The following is a 16641-nucleotide window of genomic DNA, read 5'->3' on the forward strand; positions in this document are numbered from 1 at the left end:
TTAAGGATCGCTAGTGTTAAAGTCAGTGGTACGCACTGACTACAGGCTCTTTCAGTCCCTTACAGTCCTTCTTTGAATTGAACCTAGGAGTTAAAATAGAGACCCCATTAGAGCCAGATCCTTGATTTACTAAATAAGGACCTGTACGAAGGTCCCATGAGCAGCGTCGGTTTCAATAGTTCAGTAACACGGTCCCGGAGACTGTCTGACTGGGTTTTGTTTTCCGGCGCTGCAGGAAGCAGATCGACGTGGCGATCAAGGTTCTGAAGAGTGAGAATGAGAAGGGAGCGAAGGAAGAGATGATGAAGGAGGCGGAGATCATGCACAAGCTGGACAACCCCTACATCGTGCGCATGATCGGGGTATGCGAGGCGGAGAACCTCATGCTGGTCATGGAGATGGCATCAGGAGGCCCGCTCAACAAGTTCCTCTCCACCAAGAAGTGAGTGGAATCTGTAGAGCCAGGGTATATGTGCTTTATTGGATCACAAAGGCTATAATTTCAACTATGTTATTTAAATGACAGTGCACAGTAATTTTTGTGACAGTATACTGTAATGTTTGTGACAATATCATATATTGTTTGTGCCAGTATAATATAGTCATTTTCATTAACTCCCCCCAGGGATCAGATCTCTGTGGAGAACGTGGTGGAGCTGATGCACCAGGTATCCATGGGAATGCTCTACCTAGAGCAGAAGAACTTTGTGCATCGGGACCTGGCTGCCAGGAACGTGCTTCTGGTCAACCAGCATTACGCCAAGATCAGCGACTTCGGCCTGTCAAAGGCCCTGGGAGCCAATGACAATTACTACAAGGTGAAGGCCAAATGTGTCATTTGTGCTGCTTCTGTGATTTTATATAGAGATTTCCATTTACTAACTCAGTGGTTTTCAACCCTGGTCCTCAAGAACCTGGTGTCTGCTGGTTTTCAATCCAACTGAGCTCTCAATTACTTAACTAGACCCTTAATTGAACTGACCGTTTGCTTAATTAGACCTTTTTCTTGTTTTCGGCTCTTAAACAGATGCAGATTTCAAGTTAGCTGTAACATTTTATAAGTAACTTGAACTCTGCAACTGTTTAAGAGCTGAAAACAATAAAAAAAAGTCTAATAAAGCACATTATGCACTTTGCCTGCCTCAATAATCAGGGGCTGACTGCATTTCTTCCCTATTCTTTCCAGGCTCGTTCCGCTGGAAAGTGGCCTCTGAAGTGGTACGCTCCGGAATGCATCAACTTCCACAAGTTCTCGAGCAAGAGTGACGTGTGGAGCTTTGGGGTCACCATGTGGGAGGCCTTTACCTACGGGCAGAAACCCTACAGGGTACAGCCATCAGTCACACGACTCCTACAGCACTAAACTGAAGCTACCCTGCAGCCACTGTCATAGGAAACCCAGCCCAGTGAAAGCAGGCTGAAATGAGTGTATGAATAGCGTGTTGCAGCGTTGCAAAAACTATGGTCACCCGTGCTCAAAAATGGTTAAACTGCAAAATGACCAATTTACTGTGCCAATCTTTTATAAGTTATTTAAAGACCTGGTGCCATAATCACACTATTGGTGCCTGCAGCATACACTATAGTAGACCCATATTTGTGATTTGTTCGGGGTACTGATCCTAATCCTTTACATATAAATATGCACGTCTTTTAAGTTTATGACACTTATATTTCATCAACAATCTGCTATAACAGTATGTTCTAGAAATATATTGAGCTTGGTTGCTGACGCTGTTATCAGCAGGGCATTACTGATCCATTAAGACTAGTTGGGAACTGTCCTACAAATTATATTTATATTCTGTTTTTATATACATTATTATGTTATTTTATTTTGTGTGTCACTGTAGAAAATGAAAGGGCCGGAGGTGATGCAGTTCATCCAGGCTGGCAATCGAATGGAGCGCCCGCCCGTGTGCCCCGAGGAAATGTTTACCATCATGTCAGACTGCTGGATCTTCAAGTAAGAGCTGCAGCCTCTGTGTCAAAGAGGCACTGCATTAATAATAATAATAATAATAATAATATCTTATTTCGAATTACCATCATTTATCTCAGCATCTCGACATTTCAAATTTAAACATCGAGATCCTGAGCTAATGTATCTTGCGAGCTCGACATAACCATTTGTAAAAAAATATATATATATTTTCCATTTGAATTGCCCTTAGTGTCCTGCACACTGCAGATTCACTCCCTGTGCTGTGAGGATTGCACTGTTTAAAGCTCTATGTACAAAGGATTTTCAAGCTTCAGGTGGGGTCCTAATACCTGTCGCGCAGGGAGGGAATCAACAACACGGTGGCACCTTCAATAGAAGAAAACTGAAGTCTGGTAAAACAATTTAGAGGACTTGGCAGAAAGGTAGTGGAAATAAAACACGGCAGTGACATCTGCTGGTAAAGATAGGAATAACCACTCCAGTTTGTTTACATTCCACAAAATAAATTTTTGGAAGAAAGGACACAACCTTCTAGTCACCATAACAGGAACATATTTTTGGGAGTAAAATGAAGAACATATATCCCTCCCAGTCGTTGGATAACATTCGGAGTGTCACTAAGTTTGTGAGACATCGTGCTTCATTCGAAGATGAGACAATTATCTGTGTTCAGGGACACCAAGAAATCTAGAGACAGAGGTTTAAGTGGGTTTAAAAGGGCAATAAAGGGAGTTTGGGAGTCTCAACACAGCCCCTCATTGCAAACCTTCCACAGAATTTGTTGAGTTCAGCACTGAGGCTGGGTTACAATATGACTCCATGTACAGCAGGACCATTTGGGACAGTTCAGGCTTTCCTAACTCACAATGCAGTGCATTCTGGTAGATTTTACCTGTCTCAGGGGTACCTTTCACAGCAGGACTACACTTCCCAGAATGCACTGGGTGCAAGTTGAAAAGCGTGAGCTGTCCCAGACTGTTGTAGTGTAGATGCAGTCATATGGTAACCCAACACTGAGGTGCACGTGCTCACAGAGCTGAGAGGGGAAGCTGTTCCATCTCTGTCCAGTTCCATTGTCGACCATGCCTTTGTTTATTTATTTATATGATCTTTCAGATTTGAGGATCGCCCTGGATTTGTGGATGTGGAAGCACGCATGCGAAGCTATCATTACTCCATATCCCACAAAACTACAACGGAGGCAGAAAGCAGTGAGGCTGCACCAACTTAGACCAGCGTTTCTCACTCCGGGTGCACTGGTTTCACTTTGAAGAATGAATGCAAGACAGAAAAACCGAGAACTGCAAACGCGCTACATTTATTTAATTGAAAATATGGGATTCTATAGGCTTCTGTCAGCACAAGTAATGTTAGCAAGCACTTTCTTTTGAAAATGAAACAGCGGCATATCATCAGACGGGTGTTATAGTGTTGCAAGCTTGTCTCATTTATCTCATTTAACTCTGTATCTTGCAAAACAGTTTGTTTCCCAGCTGTCCAGTGCAAGTATGAACTCTTTGAAAAGATTGCATTGACTTGTTGATGGTCAGAATGGCCTTGTTTGATTCTTAACTGTTTGTGTATTTTGACTTTTTAATTCTTGTCTATCAATAAAGGCCATATGCTGATTGTTGAAATGTATGTAATCTTCCCATTCCAGTCAACCCAATAGCATGTCTCCACATTCCCTGCACCCAGTCCTGGTTTTCAGACCTACCTCGTTCAGACTATTAATCTGACCCACCATGCTGTTTAATCTGCCCTTTGCCAATTAGACTTTTTACAGCCAACCAAAATCATCTGAGTCTACAGGTCTTTAAATGATTACCAGCAGATAAAGATAAGGGTTGCAGGCTGTGTTGTGTGATACAGACTCTGTCCCTTGTCAGTGAGATGAGGTTAAAAGCTTTAAAACCACCAATGCCAACGAGACCGGCTCTTTTGCATAGTGGTTAAGACTCTCGCTTGCAATGTGTGGGTTGCCGGTTCGCGCCCAGCTTCTGCCCTGTTGCACAAGACAACAACTGGGGTAAAACCAATTCTGTGCAGACTTAATGGTCTGATTACTTACAGTGCTAACCAGGTGTTTCTAAAAAGCAGGATTTTGGTAAAGGCTAAGTAAACTCAAACTCTGATTTATAATTGTGTTACCTGCAGCATTCCTTAGTACAGCCTACACCCCAACACCAAATCCTAACTTTATCATAACCTGCCAGCCACAAAACCTAATGAAATCTACCGTTCTATAGCACAATGACGTAACACTATGCTGAGGTATAGGTAGAGCGATGGCAATAAGGTAAGGGAAAAGGGATGCTACTGGGTCAACACTATTGCTTCATCCTGCACACTGCACACCCTAATTTTACTTAGAGATCCCACATCCAAGTGCATAGCAGATCCAGCTTTGCTAAGCTTCAGTTGTGATCAGTATCCAAGGTAGTAAATGCACTTTTGTGCGGGACACAGACCCATGGTTGGAAACTCACACTAGTCATCCTGCACTGTTTCTGAGTTTCAGAACTCCACTTGCTTGGGTACATAATTGAAATGACCGTGCTAAGAAGTTCAGAGAGAATCAGACTCCCGCTAACGCTATTCACACAACCTGAATAATACTACAGGCATTGAAACCATGGGCGTGCATTAATTACAGTCTGCTCTCTAGTCACGCCTGTCACGATATGAGTAAGTCAACAGCAGGTGAAAGGCATTTATGAACTTGAAAGCAGTTTTCGTTTTCGTAAACAGCGGAGGAGGCATGAATATTTCTTGGGAAAGGCAGTTCTATAATCTCTCCTGAACTCTGGGGCCTTCCTGGATTTTCCCGTAACATTAACCTTAAAGCAGCCTGTTCCTCATTCTGTTTGAAATGCCAAGGATATGAAAATGACACTGAAGCCGAATATCTATTGTGAGGTTCTTGGTGAGGGTTTTTTCTGTGGGTGGGAGAGAATGTAGACTCCCTTGCGGTAAATCTTTAAACAAAGAAATGGGAGTTTTACAAGGTAACCCCCTTTGTGTTAAAGACCCCATGAGTTCTGCTTCCTTTGCTCTCTTGAAGGTGTCATTGTATAACTTCCTACTGCTGCAGGACTGTCTCTGATTGCCTCCAAAGGGGAAGGAAAAGAGTTAGTAACACAGGGCAGGTTGAGAAACCCTAGCTGGCCTAAAGGACCACATGTGAGTCCCTTAAACATCCTTGAGGGTCACATCCCCCTCCCCCTCCCTTACAGCATGGTTATACAACATGAACTGTGGCAGGATGTTTAATCGTCTAAACGCTGTTTAGTTGCTGTGACAGCATTTTCTTAAAACAAAACCAAAAACATTTGCTTTGCTGCATTACCTAATGAAGGCTGCCTGTAGGGCGGGCTTCTCTCTAGGGGCAGTTGGTTGATTGACACAGGTGGTCACTCCTATCTCATTTGTTTTAATGCTGTTATATGGCCAGTGCTTTGGAATGCTTGCTGGATATAAAAGTTTTTAAGCAGCATGATCAATCATTTTAGTCTTACTCTTGATAAATATTTTTTGAAAAGTTGGCATAAATATACGGGAAAGATGGGCGATTGTAACTTCCAACGGTATTCGACTTCGAAAATGTTTTACCCAGGCATTAAATTAACTTAGTTTTGTATTACGTTGTAACTTTATACTTGAACTCTGTATGCACTGTATTACTTGGTAATTATTCATTTGTTAATTTCATATGTTTAATTTTACTGTCTTGAATCCTAAGTAACACCAGGGTAGCAGGTTTTATATACTGTACTGACCTGTGTTGTATTTCAAGACTTAAAATAAATACATTTAAAAAAATGAATAGGCCTACCCCTGGGTTCACTGGAAGGGTCAGGGAGATTAGGGGGGGGGGGCGGTCGTCACACCCTGAGCACGGAGACCCTGGGGGATGGGTGTCATCACTCGACCTCTTTCCTTAGCCCTGGGCATGGTGTAAACTGTGTGTCACAAACGAGATCAAACTCCAGTCCTTGCTGGTTACTTACCGCAATTGCCGCCCCAGGAAAGTAACCCTTCCCTTTTTAGTTTCTGATGTTTACCGTATTATGATGTAAATAAGGGTATATGAATATACGTGCGTGTTTTTTTTTTTTTTGTTTATTAAAAGCTGTCGATGGTTTGGTTTCATATGTACAGTATAAGCGCCCTATTTGTTGAAGGTGACTGTCTTTCTATCAGTTTATTTTCCTTTTCTTGAACTCTTTATTTTATTTTAATTGCCGCTTCCAAACCGATGCTTAATTAATATAAGCGTGTCCCTCAACAGGCTGATGCGTCTGTTTGCGTGATTATACGGTATTTGGGTGACGCTTTCTTGAGAGGAAGTGTGTCCTGCTCGAGCGAGGAGGTGGCCTACGATTCCTAAAGAAATCCCGAGGCGTATTTTAAAAGTCTCTTAAATTACTTGTTGATTTTTTTTTTTTTTTTGTAATTCGCTTTTATTTGAAGGTTTGCTGAAGAGTTACCAGTCAGCACCAAGTTATATTGTAGTCCTGAAGATCGGCGATAACTTACTGCTGTGTTACACGCCATCAAGTAGGTGAGTGTGGAAGGTTATAGAAACAAAAATAATAATAATTCAAGAGAGTGCGGGCGTGACAGGGAAATGGCTGTCACGTTTCGCAATACTGCTGAGTTCAGTCTCAAATGAAGTGAATTCAAACAGGCATTGCGTGTTGTCCGCATTATATAAATTACGCCGTTTGTTTCCAGAATTGGCGCCGCCGCGGGTCGAAGAGATTAGCAAGCCGGCTCTTTATTCCTAATCGTCACTGAGGAGAGCAATGCAACATGCGTGTTTAAGAAGTTATGCGTGTTTAGTTGAAGAAGCTACGGCGCGTAAGATCTGATCGACCTATTGTATCCTGTCGTGAAAACCGTCGCGGACTTGCCCTCGATAGCTTTCACCGATTTCTTTGCTTATCCCGGAGTTACCCTTACGTTTAAAATAAGCGGTTCCTGCAGGCCACGGGGAATAACCCGGGCAATCTTTATCTTTCAGTACACTAAGTATAACTGCGACAAAAAACAAACAAACCATATGCTAAGCTGTCACTTAAAATGTATAACCAGGCTTGCATGTTTAGTCTCTCTTGTTGGAGGGTCATTTTATGTATGTGTACAGCGGCTGGGATGGAAGTAAGACTCCTGTTGCATAGCAATTTGAGCCATTCCGGGTTTAATAGAAGACACCGAAGCTTGTTACCTGTGCATTGTGGCTCATCAAGCTCTTGGTGAAACTGCTATGCAGTCGGAGTCTTATTTCCATCCCTGTGCTGTACAATTATTATTTATTATTATTATTATTATTATTATTAAAATTAAAAGTAGTCTTGTAACCCAGTTTTGTGTTGTAATTTTTAAATGATGCAGCAGTGATCAAATCAGCTAGTGTCCTGTTTCATATCACAAGAATTACAAACAATCTAAACTTTTGGACTGTTTGCTAGTTTAATACCTAACATTACCTTAGGAAAGGTTATCCACAGTTTGTGCTCATCAAGATCTGCCCCTTCAAGAGATGAGAAGGACTATGAGTGAAGGGTGTTCACAGCTGTAGGTGCTGGGTTTCACATTGTGAAGAGCTGGCTATAGAAGAGTGTCTATAACACATAGGAAACAAAATGTGTGTGTCTTATTTATGAAATTAGTTTAAGATGTCTATAAAGTAGTCTAAAGTAGCTGTTTATAAGTTGCTAACACAGGTGTCGCTCACAGCTAAAAGAACTTGCACACTTTTATTGGCTAAAAGTTCCATTTCGGATGCCCTCATTGAATCTTTGTAAAATCAGCCAATGCAATACCAAGCCACTAATTTTGGACTGCCTTACCTAAAGTAACATTAGCTAGTCCCAAGATTTAATCCAAGTTGAATTTTGTTATGAGAAAAGACTGCATATTGTGCATCTGCATAAAAGCCTTAATCCAGCTGTCTTGTGTGTGTTGTGACAAGCTCATGTCCTGCATGTTAATGCTTCATTAATCAAGCACTTGTATAAATGTGAGAAACTGGCACTGAGTTTCTGAAGGGCTTAGATTACCAGCTGGCTCATTATGCAAACTGCACATCGAAACATCACTCTGCACTAAAAACCCACACTGATGGAAGTGTTTTCAGGGATGGAAACAAGATTCCTATTGCATAGCAGTTTGATCCGTTCCTGGTTTTACTATGAGTTTAGTAAGACAGACCTGAGCTTGTTACCTATACACTCTGACTAATCAAACTGGTATTAAAATCTGGAAAGGTTGAAACTGCTATGCAATGGGGGGTCTTATTGCCATCCCTGTATTTTACTGTGAACTCCACTCTAAACCCAGCCATGCTAATTTCACTGGTGCATTGCATTCATGCAAGTGTTGCATGTTAATAACCTAGCTGTCAGTCCTTCAAATACAGGTGGGGGATTTTGTTGTGAGAAAAGTAAAATAAATATTCAGCCTAACATATAACAGAATGCTGTGCTTGAAACTCTCACTAGCCCTGCACCCATACCTGAGTTTCAGAACTTTTTAAGGGATTGAAATGATCAGTTGCCAGGAGTATAAACAATTGTGCCCCTGGTAAATGAGCTCTGAACTGATCACAGCATGAATAAACCACACCTTTTACTAATAGGCGCTGTAAGGGAGAAACAGTTTATTTTACATTAAACGTCTGTCTGCTGGTCATTTCAATACTATACTCAAGTGAAGGTAGTTCTGAAATCTAGGCGTGGATGCAGGGATAGTGCAAGTGTCAGACCCTGCCAGCTTATTAATACATATTTATTTTGAACAGGTTCCATGAGCATTAGAAGAAACGGCTGCTACGTATAGAAGACTGACTTGGCAAACAAGTCTTAAGAAGCGCCCCCCACTCCCCACCCAGAGATGTCGATGGCACTCAAGCAAGTGTTCAACAAGGACAAAACGTTCCGGCCCAAGCGCAAGTTCGAGCAGGGCACCCAACGCTTCGACCTGCATAAGAAGGCGCAGGCGTCTCTGAATGCCGGGCTGGATCTGAAGCAGGCTGTGCTGCTGCCTCACGGGGAGGGGCTCAGCGACTGGGTGGCGGTTCACGCTGTGGACTTCTTCAACCGCATCAACCTGATCTACGGTACCATCAGCGAGTCCTGCACCGACGAGTCCTGCCCCGTCATGTCCGGCGGCCCCAAGTATGAGTACCGCTGGCAGGACGAGCACAAGTATAAGAAGCCCACCGCCCTCCCCGCACCCAAGTACATGAACCTGCTGATGGACTGGATTGAGATGCAGATCAATAATGAGGACATCTTCCCCACCAACGTTGGTATGGAGCACTTTCTAAAATAGACACAGGTGTACAAAGATGGACCAGCTGAGAGAATTCCAATACTGAGCTTAAGATCAGTTCTTAATTCACACACACATATACCTTCACATTGTAGAGCCGCAGAAGAATCTCATGTAAGGCAGTTAATTTTAATTTCACACTCGATTTAAAAAAAAAAAAAAAAAAAAAAAAAAAACACGTATTGCCCTTTATGTTGGTGGCAATCTCGCTCGCCATCAAAGCGTTCACTGTATCGGTGGACATTATGATAAACAGAGCGCCTGGGGTAAGCTGTAAGCGGTGTGGTACAGTGGTCTCGAACGAGCAACGGCTCAAAGAGAACGTTTCATGTGTTCGAAAGAATATAGTGCTGTTTTACATTGGCCCGTCTTTCTGCACCAGGCGAGGAGCGTGGCTTGTCTATCTGTCTGACAGCAGAAGAAATAATTGGTATTTATTGTGGATATACCATGAGCATTTATGAAGTACTGTAGTTATTCACCAGTGAGTCTGGCCAAATAACCCATCTGGAGAACCACTTATTTTTTGTTACATCATGGAAATTTATGATAGATATACTAGTTGACCGTTTGCTTACGTACAAGACTTAGGGTGCATAACATGTTTGCTATTTAACTGCTGTTCTCTACTGTTTTATTCTACCAAGTTAGGCTACACTAATTTACTTGGCAAGCACAGAGTAATCTCTCTTTGCCCAGGATTAATGATGCTACTTCCAATGAAATAGCCTTGTTGTATGACAGCGTGTGGCAGTAAAAGGTTAAGAAGGGATTATTCTTCTGGTTTCTAGTTCCAGTAGCATGTGATGTTAATTCTGGTAACATAAAAGTTTTTTATCGTGGTGTGTTTTTATTGCAGTTCCTTAGCTGTTTCCACATACTAGAGATCTAAAAGGGCCGCTTCTCAGTTTTGTTGCAGTGGCTGTCGCTATAGTAACACAACAAAGACGTCACACAGTTCTGTAGCTGCTCGCCTGTTCCAGTGCTGGCCCCTTCCTGTTGCTTTTGAACAATGTAAAAGGACTTCCTCGGCACGATTTCACTCCCTTCTCTTTAAAACGCGGACATCTCTCTGCCATGGTTTCTTGTTCTTTCTCATCCCTTTTTTTCAATCTGTCCTAATTTGGATCAACAGCTATTCTGAAGCTGTCTCTTAATCATTCAGGTGTACAATGTTGTTTATTTGTTCGGTACACACCTTTATTCAAGATGACTTGCAGGTGTTACAGGGCAGTACTGTATTACAATACAAGATTGTTTAAATGCAGTGCAGTTTATGGTAAGTGCAAATAATACAACTGATGTTTTATATGAACTAGGATGCAACAAGTAAGGATTACAGTAACTTATATCTACAATGACATTAGTAGTGCAAGGAGTGCATTAGTTGAATGCATTTTTCAATAGTTTAGCATCCTACTTTATTAAACTGAACTTGACCGCACGTTACTCCATTTCACCTCTGTAAGCTCCTTGGTTTTTTAAGTCACTCCTCAGTTTGTTATTGTTATTGTTATTGTCTGTTTCATTTTCCAGGTTACTCGACTTTATGAAGTAAAATGAGTTAATTCTATAGGGTGATGCAAAACCTTTAACCACAGCTGTACATGAATGAACTCAGTCCCACTGATTGCTTCAGCGAGGTTTAACCTTGAACACATGAGTGTCTTCGCATGCTCAGTGATGCCATCCCTGTGTCTCCTGTAGCTTAGTCTTCGTACATTCTTGTCATGGCTCAACCAAATAGTGACCGCCGTGCAGTGCATGTTGTAATTGTGTATTTGATCCCTCACTCCCGTAGGTACCCCTTTCCCAAAGAACTTCATGCAGGTGGCGAAGAAGATCCTGTCCCGTCTCTTCCGAGTCTTCGTGCATGTCTACATCCACCACTTCGACCGGGTCCTGCAGATGGGGGCCGAGGCACACGTCAACACCTGCTACAAGCACTTCTATTACTTCGTCAAAGAGTTCAACCTCATAGACCACAAGGAGCTGGAACCGCTGGTGAGTTCTGCTTTGCAGGAGGACAGGAAGCCAGTGTGGTCCCCAGGTAGGGGCTTGAATTCGGTAGACCAGCTGCTTTGCTGTGGGGAGGCTGTGTAGGGCAGGGTTACTGATGAGGACTTTGAGGCAGCCTTGCTCGGTGGTTGGAGCTCAGACACCTGGAGAATCTTGGTAAAGTAGGGCCATGAAGATGTCATTGCAAAGCTGTTTAACCCTATTGAAAATAGCTGGAAGAAAAGTAGTTTTGAACACATAATATATTTTCCATTGAAAGTTGTTTCCAAATTTTATTTATTTTTGCCCATTGCTTTTATATTGGGGGGTGGGCATGGCCTTCACCTATGAGGTCATCATGCATTTGCGTCTTCCAATCTCCCCATATAAAGACTAGAAGGGTGGTTATTTCAGAATTTCAGAGTCCCCCCTCCAGGACCAGGATTGGAGACACCTGGTGTGTAGTATTATATGAGCCAGGGAAATTTCTGGATTTACATTGTCATTTTACCTGTGCATAATTGAAAAAAAACATGTTGCCAAACTTTTTTTGTTTTCTCTTCACAAGACCATACTTGCCACAACACAGTTTACTGGTAAGAATATGAAGTGGCTGTTTTGACTGCCTAAGAGGAAAATAATCATTTCTAATAAGAAAAAATTGAACCCCTGAACTGCAGTGATTTTTACGTAAACATGCAGCTTTATTTAACCCTGTCGTTTTCCTCCTTTTTTTTTATCCATCAGAAAGAAATGACAGCCCGGATTTGTCATTGAAAATGGATCATCTCCCTTCACTGTAGAGACGCCAGCGTTGGGGCAACATTCCATCTCTGAGACCACTGTGGAGACAGAAAGAGAGTTTATTTTTATATGTGGCTCTTTTTGAGCAAAAAAGATATATGTATAAAAATATATAATCTGCTTAAAAAAAAAAAGAGCATCATATTTTTGGTGTAACTGATGTTTTATGAGTATTTGCTGTTTTTAAAACTTTTTTTTTTTTTTTTTTAACTTAGTTGAAATTTTGTTGCTGTTTTTAATGTAAATTTTACATATCTGTTTTATAGTGTAACAAATATTGGGATGAAAACTAAACTGTGTGACCACTAAAGAAATGAACTTCATGTGGCATCGTCAGTATGTAATTGATATGCAATATTGATTGCAGTTCAGTTTAATGGTAATAAGCAGGTGGTAGATGCGCAGTATATTCCCTAGACAGAATGTGAGCACAGAGTGACTGCGTTGGATACAAACAAGCAAACCTATTTCTGTCATCTGTTTATTAAGATGGAAGTGAAATTCAGTAAAGAGGTAGCTGCAGATGAATCGCGTACTTATTTAATCAATGCAAGTTTGACCAATGAATCCCAAAGCAGCCACTTCATATCCTGACCCTTGGGACCAGATTGGTTTGCATTAAGTCTTGGAGGCTGTAAGTGCTATTCAGATTCAAATTGAAACCACTTTGAAAGAATATGCAAACTTTGAACATCATTCGTTATAAACAGTTTTATAATTGCCAATTCAACTTCATGCTGTCGAATTGTGATCTGGCTACACACCAGTCTATGGGCAACAATACAAGAAAGCCTGACTCGATGAAGCTGCTAGCTAGTGCTTTGGAAGGCAATAATCTGAGTTACTGTGGAGCAGTATTTATTTTAATTGGATTAGCATTTCATTAATGACCCCCCTTAGCTGGAAAGATGGCTGAATCCTTAATAGGATAGGAGGTCATGGAATATTCTGGGGATGCTTCAGAAGACATAGGCAGTTTCCCTAGCTTGGTGTTTGCACCTTTTTTTAAATGTATTTTGAATGTAGTATTTTAGTGGTGAACGTCATTTTTCCCCCCTGTACTTGGCTATATTTGTCCCTTAATAGCCAGATAAAATTCACTTGTTAAACATAACAGAATGTCCTTCAGATTAGGGAGAGGGGACACAATGCATGCTACAATGTGAAATGCGTTACACTTATTAAATGCATACAGTACTGTTTAGGGTTGGCAAAGTTGTTATTGTGCGTCTTAAAGGATGATTTACCAGTATCCTTTGATTGCTTCACATGGCCCTCAGTAGCAATTCAGCTTTAGCGGTCAGATCACTTGTTTCCAGAGAAAGAAAAGCCCTGATCTTGTTCACCCATCAACTGTGCAACCGCCACTGAGGGCGATTTCTGTCTAGTCAATCCAGAGCTGAATTTGTCTCATCTCTAGCCTTGAGACATCAATTCCAGTCTTTCGATATCAATGGCAATTGTGTTTGTTTTTAATTTATTTAATAATTTCAAGGAGTTGTCTTTTGTCTTTGTGCTTGACAGATAGCGGATGATTAATGGCACATCATGTTGAGGTTTTAAATTAAATGATGGGAGACTTGACTTGTTTTGCCTTTAACGCTCTCTGTGTGTTTTAGTGAGCCAGAACTGCTGTGTTCTAGCTGGGATGTCTGTTCCACCAGCTGCTGAGGGGCTGTGGGGTTTTAAAGGCATTAGAATGGACCAGCACAACACAGATTCCTGCCTTTTCTTTGTTGTTGTGATGAATGTGTTCACTGGTACAGAATATTCCAGGACCAATGCCTGCTTCAGCTCTGTAGTGTTAAGACTTATTCTTATGTGTTCATTTAATTAACAGGCAAACTGGGGGCAAGTTTCCTTTGTTGGATGTGTTAGATTACATGTGTATTTGATGCTTTTAGTATATATATATATATATATATATATATATATATATATATATATATATATATATATATATATATATATATATATATAATATATATACACACACACACACAATAAAGCCATGTTATTTTATGACATTAAGTTTTCTCTTGACTTCTCTTCTGTGTTAAAGCTCTTCGGATCACCCTTCTCACTGCTTATGGTTACAGATATTTTAAAGGTCAATAAACTGCTCTGGTTAGTGGTTATTTTCCTTTTAAACCCAGAAGATTGCAGCATTAAGCCGTTCACATGAGAAACTGAATATTTTACTTCGAGGGACACCCAACCCCCTTTGTTTACATGTGGGAATTACAGAAGCAACACTTTGCAATATTTATATTTAATCAGTTATTAGTGTGCTTCTCCCATCAGAAAAAAAAAAGTCAAACCGATCTCTATTGTCATATTTCGTAGCTGTGATCTAAAGCCGTGCTGTGAGTTATGGGTCGCTGGTAGTGTTTAACTGGCATTAGGCACTGGAAATTCCCCACTGTTCCCGGAATCTTCAGCCTCAACAGAATCATGTTACTGACCTTGGCTGTTATGTTTCACTTTCTCCACTAGATGGCGCCATTGTACCCGATAGTTGTGCCTCGGTGGCAATGTGTGCTGTATTGCGTCAGAGCCTGGTGCGACATGCGATTTATATTATTAATAACATGTTCCTTTAATAAGGTTAGTTGCAGCTGTACATTAAGTGTGAATCTAAAATAAAGATTTTTTTTTTAATTCAAGTCTTACCTTTTAATTAGCTTCAATATAATTTCGATGGTGTTTAAAACTTTTCTGCACTTTGGAACAGAAAGTGCAAAGCAGTTATAACTGGAAAGTGTCTCTATCAACCAAATAAAGCATTGAGGGGACTACTGCTGTATACGTGGATGACTTAGCCTTGAAGATAATTATCAGCATCTGTTAGTAATAATATATACATATAGAGAGAGAGAGAGACTGCAGTTTCTACAGGTTGCAGCACAACGCGCCAGCAGGGGGCGCTGACGATCCAATTTAGTAGGATGGGACCATGCATGACGGCTGTTTAATATATTTGTATTCTTATAAAGGTAATAGGGCTGTAACACTCAAAACATGACATTTCTTTACACTTTAGGCCAATAAATAGAATTATTCCTCGTTCATCAACACGGATATCAAAATGCTGGCAGCTGCATTGTTTTTATTTATTTGTTGTTACCTGCAGGAGAATTTGCTCAAGTAACGAGAAACCCCCAAGATGACTACAGACTCGTTTATTTATGTGTTTATTCATTTGTGTATGTATAGACAAGTATTGAAGTAGCTTGATCGTTTTAAAAAGAAGCAATGCAATGTTTGCGCTTTTAGAGGACTGGTCGTTGTCTGTAAATGTATGCACTGTCGCCAGTTGTGGCAATTTCCGTTTTAAACATGTTTTTTCAGCGCTGGATCGACCACCTCCAGCAGGCTACAGCACCGCCCCACAGTCAGAGCCGGGAGATGAAAGCAGGGATGGTTTGTGACGCGTCTCAGCGGCCCGTCAGATCTCGCTGTGAGATATCTTTACAAAGTGGTGACTGGAGGAGATTGTATCGCTTTGATACACCGCACAAGTAGCAACGCCTTTGTATACAACTGTATTAAACGATCCATGCAATTCAATAGAAACCGAACGCTTACTGTGCAAAAGTACAATCTATTTGCAATCATGTTTTAAATTCCACAAGCGTGTAAATTAAAATACTGTAATACAGCTTTTAAATCTCGCGAGCAAGAACATCTTTCACATCTCACAAGCATGTCACAGTCTTCCAATTGAAATGTCGGAATGTGCTGCCACTCAGTATTTGGGCGGGTTTAAAGTATTCAGAACGAATCAATGCGAGCTACAAGTCAAGAAGGCGGGACATTGCCCAGCTGTATTGAGACTCTTTTTTGGCTACAGTATTTATTTTTACACGGGGAAAGGGGGTCAAATCAAGATGAATTGAATAACCATTCCTGGTGTTTTTCCTGCGTTATTGGATATGCACCGATTTCAGTTTTGTAGCTGTACTGGTATGCACCGCTGAGCTTTAAATTATGCGCTTGGGTTTGATTGCAGTCAGTACAGAATGTTTTCATCACCCAAAATGCTTTCTCGGTGCAACGTGTCGTGATGACCAGCACTATACCGAAACTGTGACACTGACTGTGACTAAGGCCTAGCCTCGGTTTGTAAAAGTTGACAGTGATAGTTAGTCATGCAGACGGATGCTGGCGCAATGCTGCTGTTAAATTGCATTCGCTCGGTGTACAGCCGCATCCGTTTCTGTTGCCAGCTATTGTATGTAGTTGCAGACCACGTGATTCCACTGTATCACAGATCAGCTCCTAGGCGAGGGAGACGTGCGCAGCGCGCTGGAGTGCGGCGTCTGAACAGAACATTTCATTCCCTCGCATTCCAGTATAGAGAAAGGGGCTGTGTGTGTGTGTGTGTGTGTGTGTGTGTGTGTGTGTTTCAGAAGGCATACAATGAATGCGGAGATCCTTATACAGTAGTGGTACATTGTGTCCGAGTTTCTTGTCTACTTTCTGTATTTAGCCAGGGATCATAAGAAATCCAATTATGATTCAAGTCTAAAGAGTTACCCGCAGTACAGAATAGC

The 16641-nt window shown here is 41.3% G+C and overlaps 2 protein-coding genes across 3 annotated transcripts; both read left to right on the plus strand.

Moving 5' to 3' along the window:
* Positions 1-215: 215 nt before the first annotated feature.
* On the plus strand, positions 216-5629 carry LOC121301348 (tyrosine-protein kinase ZAP-70-like; the record flags this gene model as incomplete). The annotated part of the gene is made up of 5 exons (XM_041230663.1): positions 216-442; positions 626-818; positions 1187-1327; positions 1854-1966; positions 3062-5629. Coding segments are annotated over 5 exons (789 nt in total), but the record flags the coding sequence as incomplete, so codon positions are not given.
* Positions 5630-6284: 655 nt separating this feature from the next.
* On the plus strand, positions 6285-14032 carry LOC121301447 (MOB kinase activator 3A). 2 transcript variants are annotated; one of them, XM_041230858.1, is made up of 4 exons: positions 6285-6505; positions 8751-9260; positions 11085-11287; positions 12029-14032. In XM_041230858.1, exons 2-4 carry the CDS (start codon positions 8843-8845, stop codon positions 12056-12058), a joined length of 651 nt encoding a protein of 216 aa, XP_041086792.1. In that variant the 5' UTR covers positions 6285-6505; positions 8751-8842; the 3' UTR covers positions 12059-14032. The 2 variants fall into 2 exon arrangements, with proteins under 2 accessions (XP_041086792.1, XP_041086791.1); XM_041230857.1 differs by having other exon boundaries at positions 6285-6509; positions 12029-14031.
* Positions 14033-16641: the final 2609 nt, after the last annotated feature.

Source organism: Polyodon spathula, chromosome 27 (assembly GCF_017654505.1).
Source record: "Polyodon spathula isolate WHYD16114869_AA chromosome 27, ASM1765450v1, whole genome shotgun sequence".
Classification (NCBI taxonomy): Eukaryota; Metazoa; Chordata; class Actinopteri; order Acipenseriformes; family Polyodontidae; genus Polyodon; species Polyodon spathula.